The sequence below is a fragment of the Cetorhinus maximus genome, chromosome 10 (assembly GCF_964194155.1).
Source record: "Cetorhinus maximus chromosome 10, sCetMax3.hap1.1, whole genome shotgun sequence".
Lineage (NCBI taxonomy): Eukaryota > Metazoa > Chordata > Chondrichthyes > Lamniformes > Cetorhinidae > Cetorhinus > Cetorhinus maximus.
The window spans coordinates 48,745,113-48,771,512 of NC_135888.1; the positions used below are offsets into that span (position 1 = coordinate 48,745,113).

Here is a 26,400-nt window from a genome sequence, read left to right on the forward strand (position 1 = left end):
GAGCTCTGGGTTGCGGAACTCTAGCGGCATCTGGAATCACTGTGGTGCATCCGCAAGGTTGGGGATTACGTGGACAGCACGTTTAGAGAGGTGGTCACACCGCAGCTAAGAAGGGAGAGAGTAAACAGGAGACCACCAGAGTATCCAAGAGAAACAGGCAGGTAGTGCAGGAGTCCCCTGAGGCTATTCTGCTTTCTAAACGCTTTTCCATTTTGGATGCTGATGAGTGAGATGGTTCCTCAGAGGCCTGCAGCAAGAGCCAGATCCATGGCACCACGGGTGGCTCAGCTGCACAGGAGGGGAGGAGGAAGAGTGAAAGTGCTATAATGGTAGGGGATTCCATAGTTCAGGGAGCAGACAGGCATTTCTGTGGCCGTATACGTGACTCCAGGATGGTATATTGCTTCCCTGGTGCCAGGGTCAAGGATATCACAGAGCAGCTGCAGGACATTCTTTTGGGGGAGGGTGAACAGCCAGAGGTCGTGGCCCACATGGAGACCAATGACATAGGTAGGAAAAGGGATGAGGTCCTGAAAGCAGATTTTAGGGAGTTAGGAAGGGAATTGAAAAGTCAGACCTCAAGAGCAGTAATCTCAGGATTACTCCCAGTGCCATGTGTGAGTGAACATAAGAATAGGAAGATTGAGCAGTTCAACACGTGCTGGAGAAATGGAGTAGGAGGGGGGGGGCTTTAGATTTCTGAGGAATTGGGATCGGTTCTGGGGCAGGTGAGACCTGTACAAGAAGGACGGGTTACACTGTAACAGGACTGGGACTAATGTCCTCACAGGGAGGTTTGCTAGTGCTGTTGGGGAGGCTTTAAACTACATTCGCAGGGGGATGGGAACTGGAGGGGAAATTCAGAGTGAAGAGGAGAGGAACTGGTAGTGGGAAGTAGAGAAGTATTAACTGATAAGGAGGATATGTCAAAAAGCAGTATCAAGGTAAATAGAATACTTGGAGAGTTTGATAGAATTAGAGTAGGCAATAGTAAGTCATTAGATGGGGTCTGAGTAAGGACGAAAGTACAAACGCCTAAAGCAGGATTAATGTGCATGTATATGAATACGGAGAATGTGGTTAATAAGATTGGTGAACTACAGGCACAGGTTGAAGAATGGAATTATGATATTGTTGCTACAACAGAGACCTGGCTCTAAGAAGGGCAGGACTGGGTGTTAATATCCTTGGGCAGAAGGTGTTTAGTAGAGATGGGGGGAGTGGCAATATTGGTTAAAGATGGCATAACAGTACTGGAGAGAGACGATGTTCCAGAGGAGTCAAGGACGGAATCTCTCTGGCTAGAGGTAAGGAATGAAAAAGGTGCAATAACATTGATTGGTGCAGCATATAGACCACCAACTAGTGGAAGGGATGTAGGGAAACAAATCTACAAAGACATTACAGAGAGATGCAAGAATTACAGAGTAATTAAATTGGGAGACCTCAATTGTACAACTATGGAATGGGATAGGAATAGTGCAAAGGGACAAGAGGAGTGAGTGTCCCTGGAATGTGTTCAAAATAATTTTCTGCAGCAGTATGTTTCCAATCCAACGACGGAAGGCACTGTTGGACCTGGTTCTGAGAAATGGTTGGCCCAAGTGAATCAAATATCAGTGGGAAAGCATTTACGGGACAGTGACCATTGTTTCATAAAGTTTAGGTTGGCCATGGAGAAGGACAAGGAACAATCCAGGGCAGGGATAATTAATCAGTGAAAAGCCAACTTCGATGGGATGAAAATGCATCTGATTCATGTGAGTTGGAATCAAATGTTGGCAGAAAAGACAATTCCTGTACAATGGACCAACTTGAAAGGAAAAGTATTGCAGGCAATTCAAGGTATATTCCCTTGAAGGGAAAAGGGAGGACATATAAATCCAGAGCACCCTGGATGATGAGAGAGATAGAGGTGAAGATGAAAAGGAAGAAGTGTGCGTACGACAGATGTCAGGTAGAAAATACAATGGTGGATCAGGCTGAATACAGAAGGACCTGAAGGAAATGAAAAAAACAAATAAGAAGAGCAAGGAGAGAGCGTGAAAAGAGACTGGAAGCTAACATAAAAGGGAATCCCAAGGACTTCTATAAGCATATAAATAATAAAAGGGTGGTAAAAGAAAGAGTAGGGCCGATTAGGGACAAAAAAAGGGACTTGCATCTGTGTCAGTTTTTGTGCTGCAGTGTGGCCCAATTGGGTCTGTGTAGGCCTGTGTGCTGCACTGCAGATCTGTGTGCTGTAGTGCGGCCCTGTGTGGGTCTATGTAGGTTTTTACACTGCAGTGTGGGTCTGTGTAGGTCTATGTGCAACAGTAGAGCTCTGTGTCAGTCTTTACACTGCAGTGTGGATGTGTGTCAGTCTTTGCACTGCAGTGTAGGTCCATGTAGGTCTTTGCACTGCAGTGTGGGTCTGTGTAGGTCTGTGCGCTGCAGTGTGGGTCTGTGTAGGTCTGTGCGCTGCAGTGTGGGTCTGTGTAGGTCTGTGCGCTGCAGTGTGGGTCTGTGTAGGTCTGTGAGCTGCAGTGTGGGTCTGTGTAGGTCTGTGCACTGCAGTGTGCGTCTGTGTAGGTCCGTGCGCTGCAGTGTGGGTCTGTGTAGGCCTGTGCGCTGCAGTGTGGATCTGTGTAGGTCTGTGCATTGCAGCGTGGGTCTGTAACGGTCTGTGCGCTGCAGCGTGTGTCTGTGTAGGTGTGTGCGCGGCAGTGTGGGTCTGTAATGGTGTGTGTGCTGCAGCGTGGGTCTGTAACGGTGTGTACTGCAGCGTGGGTCTGTAACGGTGTGTGAGCTGCAGCGTGGGTCTGTAACGGTGTGTGTGCTGCAGCGTGGGTCTGTAACGGTGTGTGTGCTGCAGCGTGGGTCTGTAACGGTGTGTGTGCTGCAGCGTGGGTCTGTAACGGTGTGTGTGCTGCAGCGTGGGTCTGTAACGGTGTGTGTGCTGCAGCGTGGGTCTGTAACGGTGTGTGTGCTGCAGCGTGGGTCTGTAACGGTGTGTGTGCTGCAGCGTGGGTCTGTAACGGTGTGTGTGCTGCAGCGTGGGTCTGTAACGGTGTGTGTGCTGCAGCGTGGGTCTGTAACGGTGTGTGTGCTGCAGCGTGGGTCTGTAACGGTGTGTGTGCTGCAGCGTGGGTCTGTAACGGTGTGTGTGCTGCAGCGTGGGTCTGTAACGGTGTGTGTGCTGCAGCGTGGGTCTGTAACGGTGTGTGTGCTGCAGCGTGGGTCTGTAACGGTGTGTGTGCTGCAGCGTGGGTCTGTAACGGTGTGTGTGCTGCAGCGTGGGTCTGTAACGGTGTGTGTGCTGCAGCGTGGGTCTGTAACGGTGTGTGCGTTGCAGCGTGGGTCTGTAACGGTGTGTGTGCTGCAGCGTGGGTCTGTAACGGTGTGTGTGCTGCAGCGTGGGTCTGTAACGGTGTGTGTGCTGCAGCGTGGGTCTGTAACGGTGTGTGTGCTGCAGCGTGGGTCTGTAACGGTGTGTGTGCTGCAGCGTGGGTCTGTAACGGTGTGTGTGCTGCAGCGTGGGTCTGTAACGGTGTGTGTGCTGCAGCGTGGGTCTGTGACGGTGTGTGTGCTGCAGCGTGGGTCTGTAACGGTCTGTGCGCTGCAGTGTGGGTCTAAGAAGAAAAGAATTCTCCTCATCTCTGTCCTAAAAGGGCAACCCCTAATTTTAAAACAGTGACCTCTAGTTCAGTGAGCATATGTGTGCTGCAGTGCAGGGCTGAGAGGGTGGGAGATCAAGTAAAGAACTGGGAGGAAGTTTTTACACAAAGGAAGTGTGATTTTGGAAGCTGCTGTCATATGGACTGCGTAAAGCAGTTGGCATTCCCACTTTTAAGGCTTGGCATGATGCATACAAGGAGTACAGTGGAATACAGGGATATGAAGGCAGGATGGGAAGAAGTGATAAGAGTGGGGGGAGCTTTTGCAGACAGTAAACATTGCATTGACCTGATGGGCTGAATGGCCTATTACCTTGCTGCAGCCCCTGTTTAATTTAGTGTCCTTTGCCATCAGTGAAGCTGCCCAGTCAAAGCCGGCCTTCGGAGATCGGAGGTGTTATCAACTGCCGCCAGGTGCCAGGGGGCTGGCGATTCGAGCTGCGGTAAGCCTCTGCCTGTGTAGTTAGAGCAGCCAACACACAAGATGGGTTTCGAAGTTGGAGTCCTACGCCTTGGGCAGAATCATAGAAAATTTATAACACGGAAGGAGGCCATTCAGCCCATTGTTAATTGATGAAGAGTTTCTCAGTCTGATCCCACTTTCCTGCACTTGGTCTATAGCCCAGGTCACAGCTCTTCAAGTAGACAGATCCAAGCACTTTTTAAATGTGGTGAGAGTTTCTCCCTCTATCACCCTTTCAACCAGTGAGTTCATGGTCTCTACCACCCCTTGGGTAAAAAAACGTTTCCTCATCTCCCCTCTAATTCTACTACCATACAAACACAAGAAATAGGAGCAGAAGTAGGCCATTCAACACCTCGTGCCTGCACCACCATTCAACAAAATCATGGCTGATTTGCTTGTGTTTTGAGTTCCACATTCCCATCCACTCCCAATAATCTTTGATTCCCTTACCTAACAAGAATCTATCTACAGAGATAAAAACAAAAAACTACTGCGGATGCTGGAAATCCAAAACAAAAACAGAATTACCTGGAAAAACTCAGCAGGTCTGGCAGCATCGGCGGAGAAGAAAAGAGTTGACGTTTCGAGTCCTCATGACCCTTCAACAGAACTGAGTAAAATTAGGAGAGGGGTGAAATATAAGCTGGTTTAAGGTGGGGGAGGGGTGGGGGTAGAGAAGTTGAGCGGGGGGGTTGGATGTAGGGACAAGCAAGCAGTGATAGGAGCAGATAATCAAAAGATGTCACAGACAAAAGGATCAAAGAGGTGTTGAAGGTGGTGATATTATCTAAGAGAATGTGCTAATTAAGAATGGATAGCAGGACACTCAAGGTACAGCTCTAGTGGGGGTGGGGTGGAAAGACTGACAGGGCATTACAGGTATAGATTTAAAAATAATGGAAATAGGTGGGAAAAGAAAAATCTATATAAATTATTGGAAAAAACAAAAGGGAGGGGGAAGAAACGGGAAGGGGGTGGGTATGGAGGAGGGAGTTCAAGATCTAAAGTTGTTGAATTCAATATTCAGTCCGGAAGGCTGTAAAGTGCCTAGTCGGAAGATGAGGTGCTGTTCCTCCAGTTTGCGTTGGGCTTCACTGGAACAATGCAGCAAGCCAAGGACAGACGTGTGGGCAAGAGAGCAGGGTGGAGTGTTAAAATGGCAAGCGACAGGGAGGTTTGGGTCTTTCTTGCGGACAGACCGTAGGTGTTCTGCAAAGCGGTCGCCCAGTTTACGTTTGGTCTCTCCAATGTAGAGGAGACCGCATTGGGAGCAACGAATGCAGTAGACTAAGTTAGGGGAAATGCAAGTGAAATACTGCTTCACTTGAAAGGAGTGTTTGGGCCCTTGGACGGTGAGGAGAGAGGAAGTGAAGGGGCAGGTGTTGCATCTTCTGCGTGGGCATGGGGAGGTGCCATAGGTGGGGGTTGAGGAGTAGGGGGTGATGGAGGAGTGGACCAGGGTGTCCTGGAGGGAACGATCCCTACGGAATGCTGCCGGGGGGGTGGAGGGAAGATGTGTTTGGTGGTGGCATCATGCTGGAGTTGGCGGAAATGGCGGAGGATGATCCTTTGAATGTGGAGGCTGGTGGGGTGATAAATGAGGACAAGGGGGACCCTATCATGTTTCTGGGAGGGAGGAGAAGGCATGAGGGCGGATGCACGGGAGATGGGCCGGACACGGTTGAGGGCCCTGTCAACCACCGTGGGTGGAAAACCTCGGTTAAGGAAGAAGGAGGACATGTCAGAGGAACTGTTTTTGAAGGTAGCATCATCAGAACAGATGCGACGGAGGCGAAGGAACTGAGAGAATGGGATGGAGTCCTTAGAGGAAGCGGGGTGTGAGGAGCTGTAGTCGAGGTAGCTGTGGGAGTCTGTAGGCTTGTAATGGATATTGGTGGACAGTCTATCACCAGAAATTGAGACAGAGAGGTCAAGGAAGTGAAGGGAAGTTTCACAGATGGACCATGTGAAAATGATGGAGGGGTGGAGATTGGAAGCAAAATTAATAAATTTTTCCAGGTCCCGACGAGAGCATGAAGCAGCACCGAAGTAATCATCAATGTACCGGAGAAAGAGATGTGGGAGGGGGCCAGAGTAGGACTGGAACAAGGAATGTTCCACATACCCCATAAAGAGACAGGCATAGCTGGGGCCCATGCGGGTACCCATAGCCACACCTTTTATTTGGAGGAAGTGAGAGGAGTTAAAGGAGAAATTGTTCAGTGTGAGAACAAGTTCAGCCAGACGGAGGAGAGTAGTGGTTGATGGGGATTGTTCGGGCCTCCGTTCAAGGAAGAAGCTAAGGGCCCTCAGACCATCCTGGTGGGGGATGGAGGTGTAGAGGAATTGGACGTCCATGGTGAAGAGGAAGTGGTTGGGGTCAGGGAACTGGAAATTGTTGATGTGACGTAAGGTGTCAGAGGAATCACGGATGTAGGTGGGAAGGGACTGGACAAGGGGAGAGAGAAGGGAGTCAAGATAACGAGAAATGAGTTCCGTGGGGCAGGAACAGGTTGACATGATCGGTCTGCCGGGACAGTTCTGTTTGTGGATTTTGGGTCGGAGGTTGGGCGACTATCAGGTTGGAAGCTGTGGGAGGAAGATCTCCAGAGGAGATGAGGTCAGTGACAGTCCTGGAAACAATGGCTTGATGTTCAGTGGTGGGGTCATGGTCCAGGGAGAGGTAGGAGGAAGTGTCTGTGAGTTCTATCTACCTCTGCCTTAAAAATATTCAATGACCCTGCCTCCACCACCTTCTGAGGCAGAGAATTCCAAAGTCACACAACCCTCTGACAGAAAAGATTTCTCCTCATCTCTGTGTTACAAGGGTGACCCCTAGTTTTAAAACAGTGCCCCCTAGTTCTGGGCTCACCCACGAGGAAACATCCTTTCTATGTCCACCTTGTCAAGGCCGTTCAGGATCTTATATACTTAAATCAAGTCACCCCTCACTCTTCCAAACTCCAGTGGAAACAAGCCCAACCTGTCTAACCTTTCCTCATAAGACAACCCACTCAATCCAGATATCAATCTCGTAAACCTCCTCTGAACTGCCTCTAACGTATTTACATCCTTTGTTAAATAAGGAGACCAAAACTGCACACAGTATTCGAGATGTGGTCTCGCCAATACCCTGAAGTATAACTGAAGCATAACATTCTTACTTTTATGTTCAATTCCTCTCGTAATAAAGGATAGTATTCCTTTGGTCTTCTTAATTACTTGCTCTACCTACATACTAACTTTTTGTGACTCATGCATTAGAACACCTAGATCCCTCTGCACTTCGGAATTCTGTAGTCATTCTCTGTTTAAGTAATACTCTGCTTTTTTATTCTTCCTGCCAAAGTGAACAACTTCACATTTTCCCATGTTATACTCCATTTGCCAGATCTTTGCCCACTCCATCAACTTATCTATATCTGTCTGCAAACTCCTTATGTGTTCTTCACAACATACTTTCCTACTCATCTTTGTGTCATCTGCAAATTTAGCTACTATGCCATTGCTCCCCTCATCTAAGTCATTGATGTAAACCGTAAAAAGTTGAGGCCCCAACACAGACCCCTGCGGGATTCTACTCGTCACACCTGCCAATCAGACAAAAACCCATTTGTGCATACTCTCTGTTTTCTGCAGCTAATTCTCTACCCATGCTAATACGTTACCCCCTACACCATGGGCTTTTATTTTTTGCAATAACTTTTGACGTGGCATCTTATCAAATGCCTTCTGGAAATCCAAGCACAGTACGTCTACGGGCTCACCTTTAACCACAGTGCATGTTTCTCCTTCAAAAAACTCCAATAAATTGGTTAAACATGATTTCCCTTTCACAAAACCATGCTGACTCTTCCCGATTATCTTGAGTTTTTCTAAGTGCCCAGCTATAACCTCCTTAATGATCGATTCTAACAACTTCCCCATGACAGATGTCAAGCTAACTGGTGTATAGTTTCCTGTTTTCTGCCTCCCTCCCTTCTTGAATAGAAGGGTTATATTTGTTACTTTCCAGTCTGATGGAACCTTTCTAGAATCTTGGAAGATTAACACCAGCGCATCTATTACCTCGTTAGCCACCTAGGATAAGTCCATCAGGACCCAGAGATTTGTCAGCCTGCTGCTCCATCAGTTTGCTCAGTACTGTTTCCCTAGTGATTGTAATTTCACCAAGTTCCTCCCTCCCTTCCACCTCCTGATTTATACCTATTACTGGAATGTTTTTTGTATCCTCTATACTGAAGATAGAAGCAAAATATTTGTTCATTTCATCTGCCATTTCCTTATTATCTACTGTTAACTTCCCATTCTCACTCTCTAAAGGACCAACACTCACTTTACTTACTCTTTTCCTGTTTAAATATCTGTAGAAACTCTTGCTATCCGCTTTTGCATTTCTAGCTGGCTTCCTCTCAAACTCTAATTTCTTTCTCCTGATTAACTTTTTGGACATTCTCTGCTGTACTTTATATTCTGACCAATCATCTGACCTGTCACTCATCTTTCTACAGTTATATGCTTTTTCCTTACATTTGATGCTTTCCCTATTTTATTTAGTTAACCACAGGTGGTGGGTCCTCCCTTTAGAATTTTTCTTTATAGCAGGAATATACTTATTCTGAGTATTCTGAATATCACCTTAAACGCCTGCCACTGCTTCTCTATTAATCTATATTCTAGCCTAGTATCCCAGTTCACTTCAGCTAGCTCAGCTTTCATGCTCACATAGTTGCCCTTATTTAAGTTTAAAATACTAGTCTTAGACCTACTCTTCTCCCTTTCAAACTGGATACAAAATTCAATCATATTGTGGCCGCTGCTCCCTAGGGGTACCTTGACTCTGAGGTGACTAATTAATCCTGTCACATTACACAATACCAAGTCTAATATAACTTGGTTGGTTCCAAAACGTGCTGCTCTAAGAAACTATCTCGAAAGCATTCTATGAACTCCTCATCCAGGCTTCTACTGCCAATCTGATTTTTCCAGTTTATAGGTTAAAATCACCCGTTATTATTGCTGCACCTTTATCACAAGCAGTCAATATTCCTTCTTGTGTACTTTGTCCTAAATTGTGGTTACTGTTCAGGAGCCTGTAGACCACTCCCACTAGTGACTTCTTTCCCCTTCCTATTCCTCATCTCCACCTAAACTGATTCTACATCCTGATCCACTGGAACAAGGTCATCTCTAACCATTGCACCAATGCCATCTTTGATTGCTACCCTCCACCTTTACCTAGCTTCCTATTCTTCTTGAATGTCACATATTCAGGACCCAATCCTTGTCGTTCTGCAGCCATGTCTCCGTAATTGCTCTCCGATCGTATTTATTTACTTCATTGTGCGCTATCAATTCATTTACTTTGTTATGCTAAGCACATTCAGATACAGAGCCTTCCGTTTTGTCTTTTTATTATCTTTGTGACATCTAGTTTTGACTACTGGTGAATTCTGAGGTTTTTTCCTCTCTGTCCCTTCTTGCCATTCTCTGACCCTCATTTCCCATATCACTTTTTTGCTCTTCTGCTTTGACTCTACCCCTTGATTTGTTACATCTACCCAAGCTTCATCCCTCATCCCCCACTTGTTTAGTTTAAAGCCCTCTCTACTTCCCTAGTTATGCGGCTCGCTGGAACACTGGTCGCAGCGTGATTCAGGTGTAGACGGTCCCAAGGGTACAGCCTCACTTTCCCCAGTACTGGTGCCAGTGCCCCACAAACCGGAACCAACTTCTCCCACACCAGTCTTTGAGCCATGCATTCATCTCCCTAATCTTACTTGTCCTATGCCAATTCGCACATGGCTCGGGTAATAATCCAGAGATTATTACCTTTGAGGTTCTGCTTCATAATTTGGTGCCTAGCTCCTCATACTGACTATGCAGAACCTCTTTCCTTGTCCTGCCTATGTCATTGGTACCTACATGGACCACGACAACTGGATCCTTCCCCTCCCACTGCAAATTCCACTCCAGCCCTGAACAGATGTCCCGAAGCCTGGCACCGGGCTGGCAACACAGCCATCTGGGTTCTCACTCTTTGCTGCAGAGAACAGTGTCAATTCCCCTTAATATACTGTCCCTTATTACCACTACTTTCCTGTTTGCTTTCCCCACTTGAACGGCTTTCTTTACCATGATGCCATGGCCAGACTGCTCATCCATCTTGCAGACCTCACTTTCGTCCACATAGGTTGTGAGCACCTCAAACCTGTTTGACAATTGCAAAATCTAAGGCTTCTCCACTACTGTCTGCTCAGTCGCTTTACTCATAGTCACATCCTCCTGTCCCTCACCACTGACCAAAACAAACAACCCTAATCTAAGAGATGTGAATGTCTTCTGGAACAACGTGTCCAGGTATTTCTGCCCCTCCCTTATGTTGCGCAGTGTCTGCAGTTTGGCTTCCAGATCAATAATGCTGATCTGGAATTCCTCTAGCTGCTTACACTCTCTGCAGATGTTTTTGTCCTGGATCACTTTGACGTCCAAAAGATCCCACATTCCACAGCTGCAATATCACACCTGTCCTGTCATTCTAACTTATGTTATTTAGTTAATTTACTTTAATTACTTTCTTCCTATGTATGCTACATTTTACTGTGCTTATTGAATGCTAGTACCACTGACTACTAAAAGTTATACACTTCTTAACTACACAGGTATGTGTTTTAGATGTTTATTTTAATTATTTTGTTTTTATTGCTGTTTTTATTTTTAAAGTTTGATTTTAATTTTCAAGTTTTAGTTCTTTTTATTTATAGATCTACCTTAACTCCAGTGTCCTAAACTGGATTTTCACACACTGTCCGTTACACTGAGCACTTACTGGCCAATCAACTTACTAGTTTCCTGTGACATCACAGTTGCTTTTTTTCCCACTGCTGCCTCACAACAGGTGAAATGGTGCACTCGTCAGCTTCCGCCCGTCTCCCGCAGGTCCGTGCTGACTCCCAGCGATGTAGGCCAATCTGCAATCCCCACTTTTTATTTGTAGGCGTTCCTCAGCTTCCAACCATCTCCCACAGGTCTGCTCTGACTCCCAGCAAAGTACCAAATGCTCTAAATTTCTGCCCCCTGGTTTTTGACTCTTCCGCTAAGGTAAATAGGTCGCCCCTATTTACTCAATCTCGGCACTTCATAATTTTGTACACTTCAATTAAGTTTCCCCTCAGCCCCCTCTGTACCAAACAAAACAACCCCAGCCCTACCCAGTTGTTCCTCATAACCAAAATTCTCCATTCCTGGCAACATCCTCGTAAATCTACTCTGTACCCTCTCTATGCAATCCCATCTTTCCTATAGAGGTGACCAGAACTGTACGCAGTACTCCAGCTGTGATCTAACTAGTGTTCTATTCATTTCCAGGATGACCTCCCTGCTCTTTTAGTCTATGTCTCAATTAATAAAGGAAATCAAACCATATTCCTTATTATTTGATACTTAATAGATCCTGGATACTTATTTGATCCTGGATGGGCATCCAGAACCCTCCATCCCTTCCTGTCCCTCTCACCCATCCCATCTTCTAATCCCAGCCCTTGCCGTGTATTCACCATACCCTCTGACCTTCCCCTCTCTGATGCTGAACGTTCAGTGCTCAGCAAAGGACTCAGTTTCATACCCTTACTCTCTCATCTCAATGTATTCCGGGCTCGACACGATGCTGAACTCTTCTTCCACCGCCTTTGACTCCGTGCTCACCTCTTTGGGCAGGAGTCCTCCCCCCACTCTACGGATCCTTTCACCCGCCTCCAGTATTCTCCCTCCACCTGGACCCCTCCCTCTGGTCTCTTACCTGCTCCTAATCTTTTCATTGAGAACCGTCTCAGTTTCTCTGCTGCTCTCACCCACTCCAACCTGTCTCCTTTTGAACTTGCTGCACTCCGTTCTCTCAGGTCCAATCCTGACTTTATTAACAAACCTGCTGACAAGAGTGGTGCTGTTGTTGTCTGGTGTACTGACCTCTACCTCGCAGAGGCTGAGCGCCAGCTCGCAGACACTTCCTGCTACCTTCCCCTGGACCATGACCCATCACTGAACGTCAAGTCATTGTTTCCAGGACTGTCACTGACCTTATCTCCTCTGGAGATCTCTCCACAGCTTCCAACCTCATAGTCTTCCAACCCCAGACAGCCCGCTTCTACCTCCTCCCCAAAATCCACAAACAGGACTGTCCCAATAGACTGATCGTGTCAGCCTGTTCCTGCCCCACGGAACTCATTTCTTCCTATCTTGACTCTCCACTTGTCCAGTCTCTGCCCACCTATATCTGCGATTCCTCTGATGCCCCACATCATATCAACAATTTCCAGTTCCCTGGCCCTAACCGCCTTCTCTTCACCATGGACGATCAATCCCTCTACTCCTCCATCCCCCACCAGGATGGTTTGAAGTCTCTCCGCTTCTTCCTTTAACAGAAGCCCAAACCATCCCCATCCACTACCACTCTCCTCCGTCTGGCTGAACTTGTTCTCTCACTGAACAATTTCTCCTTAAACTTGTCTCACTTCTTCCAAATGAAAGGTGTGACTATGGGTACCCGCATGGGCCCCAGTTATGCCTGTCTCTTTATGGGGTACGTGGAACATTCCTTGTTCCAGTCCTACTCAGGCCCCCTCCCACAACTCTTTTCGGTACATCGATGACTGTTTTGGTGCCACTTCATGCACTCGTCTGGACCTGGAAAAATTTATCAATTTTGCTTCCAATTTCCACCCCTCTATCACCTTCACATGGTCCATCTCCAACACTTCCCTTCCCTTCTTTGACGTCTCTATCTCAATTTCTGGTGATAGACTGTCCACCAATATTCATTACAAGCCCACCGACTCCCACAGCTACCTCGACTACAGCTCCTCACACCCTGCTTCCTGTAAGGACTCCATCCCATTCTCTCAGTTCCTTCACCTCCGTCGCATCTATTCCGATGATGCCACTTTCCAAAACAGAGCTTCTAACATGTCTTTCCTTCTTCCTTTACCGAGGTTTCCCACCTGTGGTGTTGACAGGGCCCTCAACCGTGTCTGACCCATCTCCCGCGCATCTGCACTCACACCTTCCTCTCCCTCCCAGAACCATGATAGGGTCCCCCTTGTCCTCACTTATCACCTCTGCATTCAAAGGGTCATCCTCTGCCATCTCCAGATTGATGCCACCATCAAACACAACTTCCCCTCAACCCCCCTGTCGGTATTCCGTAGGGACCATTCCCTCCGGAACACCCTGGTCCACTCCTCCATCACCCCCAACACTTCATCCCCTTCCCACGGCACCTTCCCATGCAACCGCAGAAGATGCAACACCTGCCCCTTTACCTTCTCCGTCCGTACCGTCCAAGGGCCCAAACCTTCCTTACAGGTGAAGCAGTGCTTCACTTGCACCTATTTCAATTTAGCCTACTACATTCGCTGCTCCCAATGTGGTCTCCTCTACATCGGGGAGACCAAACGCAGACTGGGTGACTGCTTTGCTGAACACCTCCAGTCTGTCCTCAGGTGTGACCCAGACCTTCCTGTCGCTTGCCATTTCAATACACCATCCTGCTGTCATGCCCACAAGTCCGTCCTTGGCCTGCTGCAATGTTCCAGTGAAGCTCAACGCAAACTGGAGGAACAGCACCTCATCTTCTGATTAGACACTTTACAGCCTTCCGGACTGAATATTGAGTTCAACAACTTCAGACCATGAACTCTCTCCTCCATCCTCACCCCCTTTTCTTAATCCCCTTTTTTCTACATTCATTTTTATTTTTTATCAACTTATTTTTATTTTTATCCATTTATCAGTGGTTTTATCCCCTTTTTTAACCCCCCTTCTATCCCATTTTCTATCTTTGTTTTTCCCCACCACTGTCCCCTCCCCCCAACTCCATCCCCCACAGGGCCATCTGTCACTTGTTCATGATGTTCTTTCACACAATGCTACCCTTGTTCTGCTATTAACACACTCTGCTTTCTTACCTTTATACCACTATCAGCCTCTTTTTTAGCACTAACTACGACCACTAACACTCCCTTTGTCCTTTTGTTAATGACATCTTTGTCAATCCTTCCCTTGTCCCCACCTATCCCTGGCCTTCTATCCAGCTCCACCTGCCCCACTCCCCTTTAACAGTATAAATTTTTAATCACATTTCCACTTCTCTTCAGCTCTGAAGAAGGGTCATACGGACTCGAAACGTTAACTCTGTTTCTCTCTCCACAGATGCTAGACCTGCTGAGTTTTTCCAGCATTTTCTATTTTTGCCTTCTTAACCTCCTTATTGAAAAGTCCTGTTACTTTTAAGGATCTGTGGACATGCATTCAAGGTTCCTCTATTTCTCCACGCGATCAGTATCCTCCCCTTTATTGTGTATTCCCATTGCCTTGTTGCACCTCCCGCAGTGCATGACCTCACACTTCTCCAGATTGAATTCCATTTTCCAATTTTCTGCCCAACTGACCAGTCCTTCTATATTTTCCTACAGTCTGAAGCTTTCCTCCTCACTGATAACTACAGACCAATTTTTGTATCATCTGCAAACTTCTTTATCATGTCCCCTACATCTGAGTCTAAATCATCACAAAAAGCAAGAATCCTAGTCCTGAGCCCTGCAGAACCCCACTGGAAACAGCTATCCAGTCACAAAAACACCTGTCTACCCTTTGTTTCCTGCCACTCAGCCAATTTTGCATTCAATGTGCCCCTCCCCTTGGATCCCAAGGGCTTTTACTTTGTTGACCAGCCTGTCATGTGGGACGTTGTCAAAAGTCTTGCTGAAATCCATGTTGAGCACATCCACCGGACTGCCCTCATCATTTTCCCTGTCACCTCTTCAAAAAATTCAATCAAGTTAGTCGGACATGACCTTCCCATAACAAATCCATACTGACCTTCCTTGATTAATCTATGCCTTTCCAGATGAAGGTTTATACTGTCCCTCAGTATTGTTTCCGATCATTTGCCCACAACCAAAATTAAGTTAACTGCCTGTAGTTACCCTTAATCCCTTTTTAAACAACGGTACAACAGGAGTTCAACCGGACGGACCACCTGGCATTGACCTAGGTACTGGAAACAACAATAGCATACTCAGCCTTGTCGACCCTGCAAAGTCCTCCATGCTAACATCTGGGGGCTTTTGCCAAAATTGGGAGAGCTGTCTCACAGACTAGACCATGTCCCAGACAACAACATCACCATCCCTGGGTATGTTCTGTCCCACTGGCAGGACAGACCCAGCAGAGGTGGTGGCACAGTGGTATACAGTCTGGAGGGAGTTGCCCTGGGAGTGCTCAACATCGACTCCGGGCCCCATGAAGCCTCATGGCATCAGGTCAAACATAGGCAAGGAAACCTCCTGCTGATTACCACATACTGCCCCCCTGGCCCCCCTCAGCTGATGAATCAGTGCTCCACCATATTGAACACCACTTGGAGGAAGCACTGAGGGTGGCAAGGGTGCAAAATGTACTCTGGGTGGGAGACTTCAATGTTCATCACCAAGAGTGGTTCAGTAGCACAGCTACTGACTGAGCTGGCCGAATCCTAAAGGACATAGTTGCTAGACTGGGTCTGCAGCAGGTGGCGAGGGGACCAACAAGAGGGAAAAGCATACTTGACCTCATCATCACCAACCTGTCTGCCGCAGATGCATCTGTCCATGACAGTATCGGTAGGAGTGACTACCGCACCATCGTTATGGAGACGAAGTCCTGCCTTCACATTGAGGATACCCTCCATCATGTGTGGCACTGCCAACATGCTAAATGGGATAGATTTCAAACAGAGCTAGCAACTTAAGACTGGGCATCCATGAGGCACTGTGGGTCATCAGCAGCAGAATTGTACTCAACCACAATCTGTAGCCTATAGCCCGGCATATCCCCCACTCTACCATTACCATCAAGCCAGGGGATCAACCCTGGTTCAATGAAAAGTGCAGGAGGGCATGCCAGAAGCAGCACCAGGCATACCTAAAAAAGAGGTGTAAACCTGGTGAAGCTAAAACACAGGACTACTTGCATGCCAAACAGCATAAGCAACAAGTGATAGACAGAGCTAAGTGATCCCATAACTAGCAGATCAGGTCTAAGTTCTGCAGTCCTGCCACATCCAGTCATGAATGGTGATAGACTCTTAAACAACTCATTGGAGGAGGAGGCTCCACAAGTATCCCCACCCTCAATGATGGGGGAGCCCAGCACATCAGTGCCAAAGAAAAGGCTGAAGAATTTGCTACAATCTTCAGCCAGAAGTGCCAAGTGGATGATCCATCTCCTCCTCTGGAGGTCCCCAGTATCACAGATGCCAGACTTCAACCAATTCGATTCATTCCATGTGATATCAAGAAATGGCTGAAGGCACTAAACACTGCAAGGCTATGGGCCCTGACAATATTCCGGCAATAGTACTGAAGACTTGTGCTCCAGAACTTGCCCCTAGCCAAGCTGTTCCAGTACAGCTACAACACTGGCATCTACCTGGCTATGTGGAAAATAGCCCAGGTATGTCCTGTCCACAAAAAGCAGGACAAATCCAACCCAGCCAATTACTGCCCCATCAGTCTACTCTTGATCATCAGTAAAATAATGCAAGGGGTCATCAACAGTGCTATCATGCAGCACTTGCACAGAAATAACCTGCTCCCTGACACCCAGTTTGGGTTCTGCCAGGGCCACTCAGCTCCTGACCTCATTCCTGCCTTTGTTCAAACATGAACAAAAGAGCTGAACTCCGGAGGTGAGGTGAGAGTGACTGCCCTGACATCAAGGCTGCATTTGACCAATTGTGGCATCAAGGAACCCTAGCAAAACAAGTCAGTGGGAATCGGGGGAAAACTCTCCCTGGTTGGAGTCATACCTAGCACAAAGGAAGGTGGCTGTGGTTGTTGGAGGACGGTCATCTCAGTTCCAGGACATCACTGCAGGAGTTCCTCAGGGTAGTGTCCTCGGCCCAACCATCTTAGCTGCTTCATCAATGACCTTCCTTCCATCAAAAGGTCAAAAGTGGGGATGTTCGCTAATGATTGTACAATGTTCAGCACCATTCACAACTCCTCAGATACTGAAACAGTCCATGTCCAATTGCAGCAAGACCTGGACAATATCCAGGCTTGGGGCTGACAAGTGGCAAGTAACATTCGCGCCACACAAGTACCAGGCAATGACCATCTCCAACAAGAGAGAATCAAACCATTGCCCCTTGATGTTCAATGGCATTACCATCACTGAATCCCCCCCCACTATCAATATCCTGGGGGTTATCATTGACCAGAAACTGAACTGGAATAGCCATATAAATAATGTGGCTACAACAGCAGGTCAGAGGCTAGGAATTCTGCAGCGAATAACTCACTTCCTGACTCCCCATAGCCTGTCCACCATCTACAAGGCACAAGGCAGGAGTGTGATGGAATACTCCCCATTTTCATGAATAAGTGCAGCTCCCACAACACTCAAGAAACTCGACACCGTCCAGGAGAAAGCAGGCCGCTTGATTGGCACCATATCCACAAACATTCACTCCTTCCACCACTGATGCACAGTGACAGCAGTGTGTACCATCTACATGATGCACTGCAGGAATTCACCAAGCCTCATTAGACAGCACCTTCCAAACCCACGAACACTACCATCTAGAAGGACAAGGGCAGCAGATAGATGGGAACACCACCACCTGGAAGTTCCCCTCCAAGTCACTCACCATCCTGACTGGGAAATATATCGCCGTTCCTTCACTGTCGCTGGGTCAAAATCCTGGAACTCCCTCCCTAACAGCACTGTGGGTGTACCTATGCCACAGGGACTGCAGCGGTTCAAGAAGGCAGCTCACCACCACCTTCTCAAGGGCAACTAGGAATGGGCAATAAATGTTGGCCCAGCCCGCCAAGCCAACATCCCATGAATGATTAAAAAAAAACAATCTAAGATGGTGTGAGAAGAGCCTTGCATGTCTGTGCCAACAATGTCAAGTTAACACTGTTGGAGGAGCACCTTCACCACGTACAATGCAGGGGTGCAAGAACAAGGCGCCAACACCATCGCCTCAGGGCAAATAAAGTTGGGCAATATATGCCAACCTTGTCAGCAGCACCAACATCCTTACAATAAATTTCTAAAATATTTGCAGGGATATGGTAGTTTGTGTTGCGTGGGGAGTTTTAGTGTGCAGGGTGTGTGGCTGGAGAGGGTTACTGTGTAAATTGTAAGTCATGTTTTCTGTACTTTTGTCAAGTTTTATATATATATATATATATAGACAGGTATTCTGCTGTAGTACTTATGATTCTGGGATGGCAACCTGGACTTCATGGCCAGGATTTTCCCCTCGGCGATCTGGGGGTGAGGTCCGCTCGCCAAGGGGAAAATGACGTTGGGAGGAACCCCTGACATCATCCCGGTCCATTTAAATCTTCAGGAAGGCGTGCGGACAGCGAAATCAGCTGTCCGCCCGCCGACCTGTCAATGACCAATTAAGGCCATTGACAGGCTAATTAACCTTGTTAAAAACCTGCCCGTCCAAGGGCTGGCGGGCAGGCCAGGAGCACCAGCGGGCTCCTAATTATTCATGAAACTTCATCCACTGGCGGGATGAAGTTTCATGTCCGTTTTTTAAAAATTTAATGAATTTTATGTGTTTCTTATTAACATGTCCCATCTCGTGTGACATTGTCACATGAGGGGGACATGTTAATAATTTTAATATTTCTCTATTTTTTGACTTTTCTTACCTGTCAGTAAACTCCCTGAGACAGCACTTTGTCTCGGGGGCAGTGCATTCTTTTGCACGCGTGCGCGAAAGAGCGCACTTTGACAGTTGGGGATTCCCTCCTCCCCCCCCCCCCCGTACAGGAAGCACATAGCGCTTCCTGTCGGGCAGGCCGCTGGCGGGCCTTAATTAGCCCACCCACTCAAAATGGCGGCGGGCCCCGTTTCGGCGGCGGGGGTCGGCTGCCCGCCCACCGCTGAGCCAGTGGGGCTCGCTCGCCCACCAAGGGCAAAATTCTGCCCCATGTTTTTAAGTTCTACCATGGTAGGTTGTGCAATTGAATGCAATAAGTCTGGAAAAAAATGTGCACAAATGAAATCACATTGTTCATGAATGAAAGAAATCCACTGCCGTCAACATAATGGCTCTTAATGCCCTCTGAAGTGAGCAAACCATTCCATTGTACAAACAATTGCCAAAGGTCCCCCAACATCTTTCAGGACAGCTTGGGATGGGGAATGACAATCCTGCTAAGATCTCCTGATCTCCCCCAAAAACAGATAAATAACAGGATTGATATACCAGGCTGTGTACGTGGATGTGTATTGTGCTGGCCTAAGCTAGCTGAGGGCTTTCCAGGATAGAGTTCAGTTGATGTTGAGTACTGTCATGGTGATGTTAAAGGTCATTGGGAATGGGGGCAACAATCAACGGCTCTGGCTGGTTATTGGGATTGTGTACAGTTGGGGTGTGAGTCTACCTGTGTGTCAGTGCATTGCTGGAATTAACTGATTACTCCCTTGGTGCAGGACCGTGATGTGCGTGAGGGAGCAGACATGCTGATGGTCAAACCAGGAATGCCTTACCTGGACATTGTCCGCGAGTTGAAAAGCAAAGTAAGTTTGTGTACATTCCCTTTTCCTGTTAGCTGTGGCAGGGGTGACTGATTTTGTGCAGTCAGCAAGCTGAGTTTATAGGCTTTGGGAGCGCCTAGCTGATAGTGGCTTCTGTTTATAGGGTTTGGGGCCCCTCAGCTCATGGTGGGCTGGGTTTATAGGGTTTGGGGTCCCTCAGTTGACAGTGGCCTGAGCTGGAGGAGTTTTTTCTCCAGTAATTTCATCCCGTCTCTTCTTGAGGATAGTGATTCACAGAATCACAGAAGGAGGCTGCCTGGAGGAAGGGTTCATCTTCATTAGTGTTCTTCTCCTGGCTGTGGAACATTGAGTCTTGTTGTCATGGGTCCTGTTGGAGCAGATAGACTCTTCATTTGGTTTCTGAGTGGCTTGTTATTTAGCTCAGTGAAGGCAGGAGTATTCCTGTTGTGGTGAAGAGCCACTTGGAGTCATGTTCCGAGTTTCCTGCCTACTGTATTCTAATGGGCTACCGTCATCTCTACCTGAAGGCAATGTCACTGACCGTTGGGTGAAGTTCAGTATAGCTGCTGAGATACAGAGTGCACAATGCATCAGAATGTCAAGATGATTTCTCTGAATTTAGTGATTTGTTGCATTTACTGACTGCTTTGTGTTTAGCAGTTAGTCAGCTCTCTCTCTCTCCCTTCAGCACCCCTCACATCCGCTGGCAATTTACCATGTCTCAGGAGAATTTGCGATGCTGTGGCATGGCGCCCAGGCTGGAGCGTTTGACCTCAAGACTGCTGTCATGGAGACTCTGACCAGCTTCAGGAGGGCAGGTAACATTCTTAACCAAACAATCAGCACTCCTACCAGTGTGTTAATCCCTTGCATGAAACCAGGTTCCAGCGCTGTGTCCATAGACCCTGCAATTCATAGCAAGCTCTGTGCAGTCCCCAAGAACACAGGCGCTGGGGGAATATGGAGCCTGAGTTATTTTGTAGTTGCCTTTGATGGTCCTGATCTTTGGTCACCCAGTGCGGGAGTTGGCAGGAAGTGGGAAAGGCAAAGGACCTCCTTTTGGCTTTGCTTCTAGAGCTGGCCAAGGTGGCCATCCACAGGTCCAGGTTGGCCAAGGTGGCCATCTACAGGTCCAGGTTGGTCGTGACTCCTATTGGGAGCGGGGGGAGGGGGTTGCTCTGCCTGCCTCTCTTCTCTTGCTTTGTCCAGGTTGCTCTGGAGAAGGAGCATGTGGTGTCTGCTGGGATGCTGGAAACCTTCCACGTCCAGTATGTACTGCAGTGAATGGAGTATTTGGTGGAGACTGACAAAAATATTAAAGTTTCCACTCTTGTGTGGTTTTGCTTTCAATTAGTTGTGCCCCTTTAAAAGGGAGAACTTAGGTTTGTTTTTATTTGAAATTCAGGCAATCTACATAGAATGTCCACCTAGAGTATTTCTTGTACAATGATATAATAGTTGTGCCTGAACAAACAGGAAAAAATTAGTCTGACTTTCTGTTGTCCAGTAAGCTTCTCTTGGACAGTGCTGATGTATGGATAGCTCAGACTATGTCCTGTCCCCTCTGCTAAAGGAACTAGCTGCTGTTGGTTTTGGTCCAGTGGCTGTGACAGCCCTTGGGTACCTTCACCAAATGATCATTCTTTAGATGTGAACCTGGACAACATATGGTAACCAGCTATTCAACCATGTAGAGCGTCACCACTGAGACACTACCCGTGCACAATGTGCTTGTACGCTGCCATATACAATCCAGCAGAGATAAGTGGACAGTGGCTGGGGAGGAACTCAGACTAATTCTTGTTTCTCTTAAATCTTTTGAAATTGGCACCTGGTTAATGAGCTCCACTGCACTCTGACATTCAGAGACATTGCAAATATCTTCAGGAGCCAGGCAAGTAGGTTATGGATACAAGAATTGCTCAGTCCCTCCTGGAATGTTTTTACAGGTTCTCAGTGGGACATCCTATAGGGGGGACTGGCTCGGGTGGAACATTCTATAGGAGGCTGGCTCAAGTGGGACATTCTATGGGGACTGGCTCAGGTGGGACATTCTGTAGGGAATTTCTCATTGATTGCTCCTTCTTGAGGATATTGTATGGATGTGTTAACTGAATTGCCCTGGTTCTCTATTGACACGCCTGCTGGACATTCTCTGGGTAGTTTTAGTGTAATCTGTTGCAGTGACAATCCCATCATTCCCCATTCCTCCTCGAGCACAGTAAGATGTGCACTGGCTGGTGGATCCGGCTGGAGATTTTTTTCCAGTTCAATGTTTATTTAAGTGTAATGATAATTTACTTGTGTGATGTTTATTCTGCCCATAGGTGCTGATATCATCATCACGTACTATGTGCCACAGATCCTGAAATGGCTGAAGGACATTTGATGCCACTTCGTCTAGGACACAGAACACACAGGGTTATGGGGAATTATAACCATTCCCATAAACCTCCCTTCTCATGTTCACCCTCTCCCCCTCTCCTGTTTATGTCAGGTACCACAGCCAATATTATTCCAAATACATGCTTTTAAACCTGAACTCCCGTGTTAAACCAAAATAGATTTTTACAGAAGTGTTTAGCACCTTTCTGATTTAGTTGCATAATGTGTGAGTGGAAGAGAAAGTCAATGAAGTGAGCGGTTGGAAGATTGTCCAGTTGATTGACTGCATTTCTGTTAAGTGTCTGATTTTTGTGAAGGATCTGTTGTGCTTTGAAAGCACACAGAGCATCAGGGATCTTAAACTGAATGAATTGACAGGCTTCGTGAATGAATCATGTGACAGGGATTTTAATGTACTGTGTTGTAACCGTTGCTGACATGTGCCTTTTGATGCATTCTATTACACGTTACCTATATTACTTGTAATTGAAATGTGAAACCCTGTGAACAATTGCAAATTCAACAGAATTTTCTGTTTTAATAAAACAAGCTAAGAAACTAAGTGCCGTTTACTCTGCCTCTTAGAGTTGGAGTGAGTCACTTCTTTTGAGTTTCATTGTGTTTCCTTGTAATTCCCTGACCCATTCATAAAACTGTAGCTATATTTATAATATTCATCTTTGGGGGTGGGGTGCGGAGGATACTTTTTTATGTCCATTAGGATATTTGGAGAGGGAAACATTTTTACCAGCTTTATCACCCAGTGTGATTATTATGTGCTCCCAGACTAGGTAGAACACAACCAGCTGTTGTGATGAATCTTTATAAAATATTGGTTTGGCCTCAACTGCAATACACTGTTCAGTTCTGGGCCACACTTTAGGAAGGATGTGAATGCTTTAGAGAGGGTGCAGAAAAGATAGAGAATAGTTCCAGGGATGAGAGACTTCAGTTAAATGGACAGATTGGAGAAGCTGGGATTGTTCTCCTTAGAGAAGAGATGGTTGAAAGGATACTTGATAGAGGTATTCAAAATCAAGAAGGGTTTGGACACTGTAGATAGAGAGAAACTGTTCCCATTGGAGAAAGGGTTGAGAACTGGAGAACACAGATTTCAGGTGATTGCCAAAAAGAACAAAAGTGAAATGAGGAAAACCTTTTTATGCAGCAAGTTGTTAGGATCCAGAATGTGCTGCTTGAGAGTGTGACAGAGTCAGATTCAATCATGGTTTTCAAAAAGAAATTGGATGAGCCTTTGCAGAACTACAGGGAAAGGCCCAGGGAGTGGGACTAGCTGAGTTGCTCATACAGAGAGTTGGCTTGGACGCAATGGACCAAAAGGCCTTCTTCACTGCTGTAACGATGCAATGATTTTGTTCTTGCAATGTGAGTTTCGAGCCAGCTGTTCCTGCAGTGAGAGTATTGAGCACTCCCATACTCTTCCCTGGCTGGAGAATCTGGAAATAGGGGACCTATTCTCAGGATAAGGGGTCAGCCATTTAGGGCTGGGATGTGGAGAAATTTCTTCACTCAAAGGGCTTTGAATTTTTGGAATAACTGAGAATTCTGAGTTGTTGAATAAATTCAAGGCTGAGATTGATAAGAGTTTTCAGCACTAAGGAAATCAAGAGATCTGGAAATAGGATGGCAAGGTGGAGTTAAGGTAGAAGATTAGCCAAGATCTTAATGAGTAGTGGAGCAGGCTCGAGGGGCTGAATGATCCTGTACGCCCTCCTGCTCTTATTTCTTATGTTCTTATAGGAATTTTCCAAAAAGGCAGGGAAAATATGCAGAGGTACAGAAATATAGAATGTACAGAGGAGGTAAAAAGGGAATAAGAAGGGGAAAGAGAGTGTATGAGAACAGATTAGTGGGTACATAAATGGGAACACAGAAGTATTTTATCAACGCAAATAATAAAAGGGTAGTCAAAGGAAAGGTTGGGCCGATTAGGCACCAAAAAGGAGATATTCTTGTGAAGGCATAGGGCCTGGCTGTTGTATTAAATGAGTATCTTACACCTGTCTCCACCAGAGAAGAGGATGCTGCCAATGTAGCTGTAAAGGAGGAGGCAGTAGAAGTATTATATTGGATAAAAATAGATGGAGAGAAGGTACTTAAAATGTTGGCAGGGTTCAAAAGCAGATAAGTCACCTGGTCCAAATAGATTGCATCCATGGTTATTAAGGGAAATAACGGTGGAAATTGCAGAGGCTCTGACTACATTCTTTCATTCCTTCATGGATATGGGAGTGGGATAAAAAGGGGAGAGGAATAAATCCCTTTATACCTCTTCCCTTCCCACTTTCCTGGGCGCCAAAAGCTCCTTCCAGATGAAATAGGGTTACTTGTATTTTTTTCATTTTAGTGTACGAGTGCATTATAGATTGTTGAGGACAAATGCAGACTGAGTCATCATTTTTGCAGAATATCTCCATTCAGTCAGAAGTGTTCCCATAAGTGTCCGGTCACCTGTCATTTGAATTCTCAACCCCACTCTCTCTCTCTCTCTCTCTCTGTCCTTGGCCTCCTACATTGTTCCAATGGAGCTGAATGTAAGCTAGTGGAACAGTGCCTTCTCTTTCAGTTAGTCACTTTACAGCCTTCCAGACTGAATATTAAGTTCAACAATTTCAAATTATAACTACTGATCGCACGTTTGCAGTTGTTGTCGGTAACAATTCTGCTTTTGACATTTACAGATACTCTAGAGTCATCTTTTGTTTTACCCCTTTTGCCTTGCACCATCATTGCTTTTGTCATATAATCTCTCCTGCTTCAACCCTGTCACAGACCTTCCCTTTTCTTCCTCCCCTCCCCACTTTCTCTGCTTCTGTGTTTAAAACCTGTTACATCTCTAATGCAGTTCTGCCAAGAAGTCATTGACCTAAAATACTAACTCTGTTTCTCTCTGCACAGATGCTGCCTGACTGATGAGTATTTCCAGAAATACTGAATATTTTGCATCAGTATTTACTGAAGGTTAAACAGGGTGAATATGACTTTAGAAGAAGACATCAAAAAAGATGTAATGACATTTAAGATAGAAAGGGCAAGATAATTGATAAACTAGAAAGGATAAACACCTTAGGATGGATTGCATCCCCACATATTAAAAAAAATAGGGAACAGGTAACAAAAGTATTACTACGTATAAATTCAATAGAAAAGTGTAAATAGAATAGTGTCAGAGGACTGGCAGACCCAGTGCCAGAATGTGATTCTTATATATAAAAAGGAAGGTAGAACAAACCAGGTAATATAGACCAGTTAGCTTAACATCAGTGGTAGGAATAGAAAAATATCTAAAAACTGAAAATATGGATTTCAAAATGGAAGATCATTTTTGACCAACCTTATTGAATTCTTTAAAGCTGTAATAGAAAGAGTAGACTAGGGTAATGTAGTAGATGTAATATATTTGGATTTTCAAAAGGACTTTGGTAAGGTACTGCGTAGACTCATGACTAAGATCAGAGATTGAGGACAGGTAGCAGAATGGATAGCAAGCTGGCTCGCGCTCTCTCTCTATGTACTGTCCTTGTTGACCAAGGGTTGCCAATTATGGTTTATACCATGATATCACTATGGGGTAAGGAGAGGAAGCAGGTGCCAAGAAATAACTCAGCCGATAGGGGAATTGAACCTATACTGTTGGCGTTATTCTATACCATACTCTAATCATCTAACCAACTGAGCTAACCGACCCCCAACAAGCTACCTGTAAAATAGAAAAGAGAGTGGGGCGAAGGATAATTACTCAAACTGATAAAAGATGGGAAGTGGATCTACAGGGATTGGCGCTGGGACCAATCTTGTTCACCATTTACATAACTCGCTTGAAATCAGGAACTGGAAGTACAATTTCAAAATTGCTGGATGGCAACAGACGGGAGGGTGAGTGGTGCAGTTAATTCTGAGAAAGGATGGCTGTGTAATTGGCAAATAAACTTCAATACAGTTAAGTGTGAGTGAATGCATTTTGGTAGGAAGAATAAGGCTGCCACATCTTTCTTGAAAATAAGTGTCTAAATGAGTTAGAGGAACAGCGGGTTCTAGGGTTACAGATATATCATTCAAATTAGCAACACATGTTAATAAGGCCATAAAAAGGAAACGAAGCACAAGGGTTCATGTCTAAACGAGGGACGTTTTGTTAAATTTGTCCAGAACCTTGGTTAGTCCACACTTAAGAGTACTGTGCACAATTCTGGTCTCTATATATAAAAAAGGGATATGGAAGCACTGGAGAAGGTGCAAAAAAAATCTACAAGGATGATACAAGAACTGAGAGACCTATCATGAAAGTTAGAACAGGTTGGGGCT

At 46.2% G+C, this 26,400-nt stretch overlaps 1 protein-coding gene across 2 annotated transcripts in view; it reads left to right on the forward strand.

The window, feature by feature from the left end:
- alad (aminolevulinate dehydratase) overlaps positions 1-22,636 on the forward strand; it is a 49,882-nt gene extending 27,246 nt beyond the window's left edge. For both annotated transcript variants that reach the window (XM_078550450.1, XM_078550449.1), the window contains exons 9-12: positions 4,012-4,099; positions 19,624-19,710; positions 20,378-20,507; positions 22,017-22,636. In XM_078550450.1, the coding sequence (XP_078406576.1) occupies positions 4,012-4,099; positions 19,624-19,710; positions 20,378-20,507; positions 22,017-22,078 (367 nt within the window). In that variant the 3' untranslated portion in view covers positions 22,079-22,636. The remainder of the gene's footprint in view (positions 1-4,011; positions 4,100-19,623; positions 19,711-20,377; positions 20,508-22,016) is intronic.
- The last annotated feature ends 3,764 nt before the right edge of the window (positions 22,637-26,400 follow it).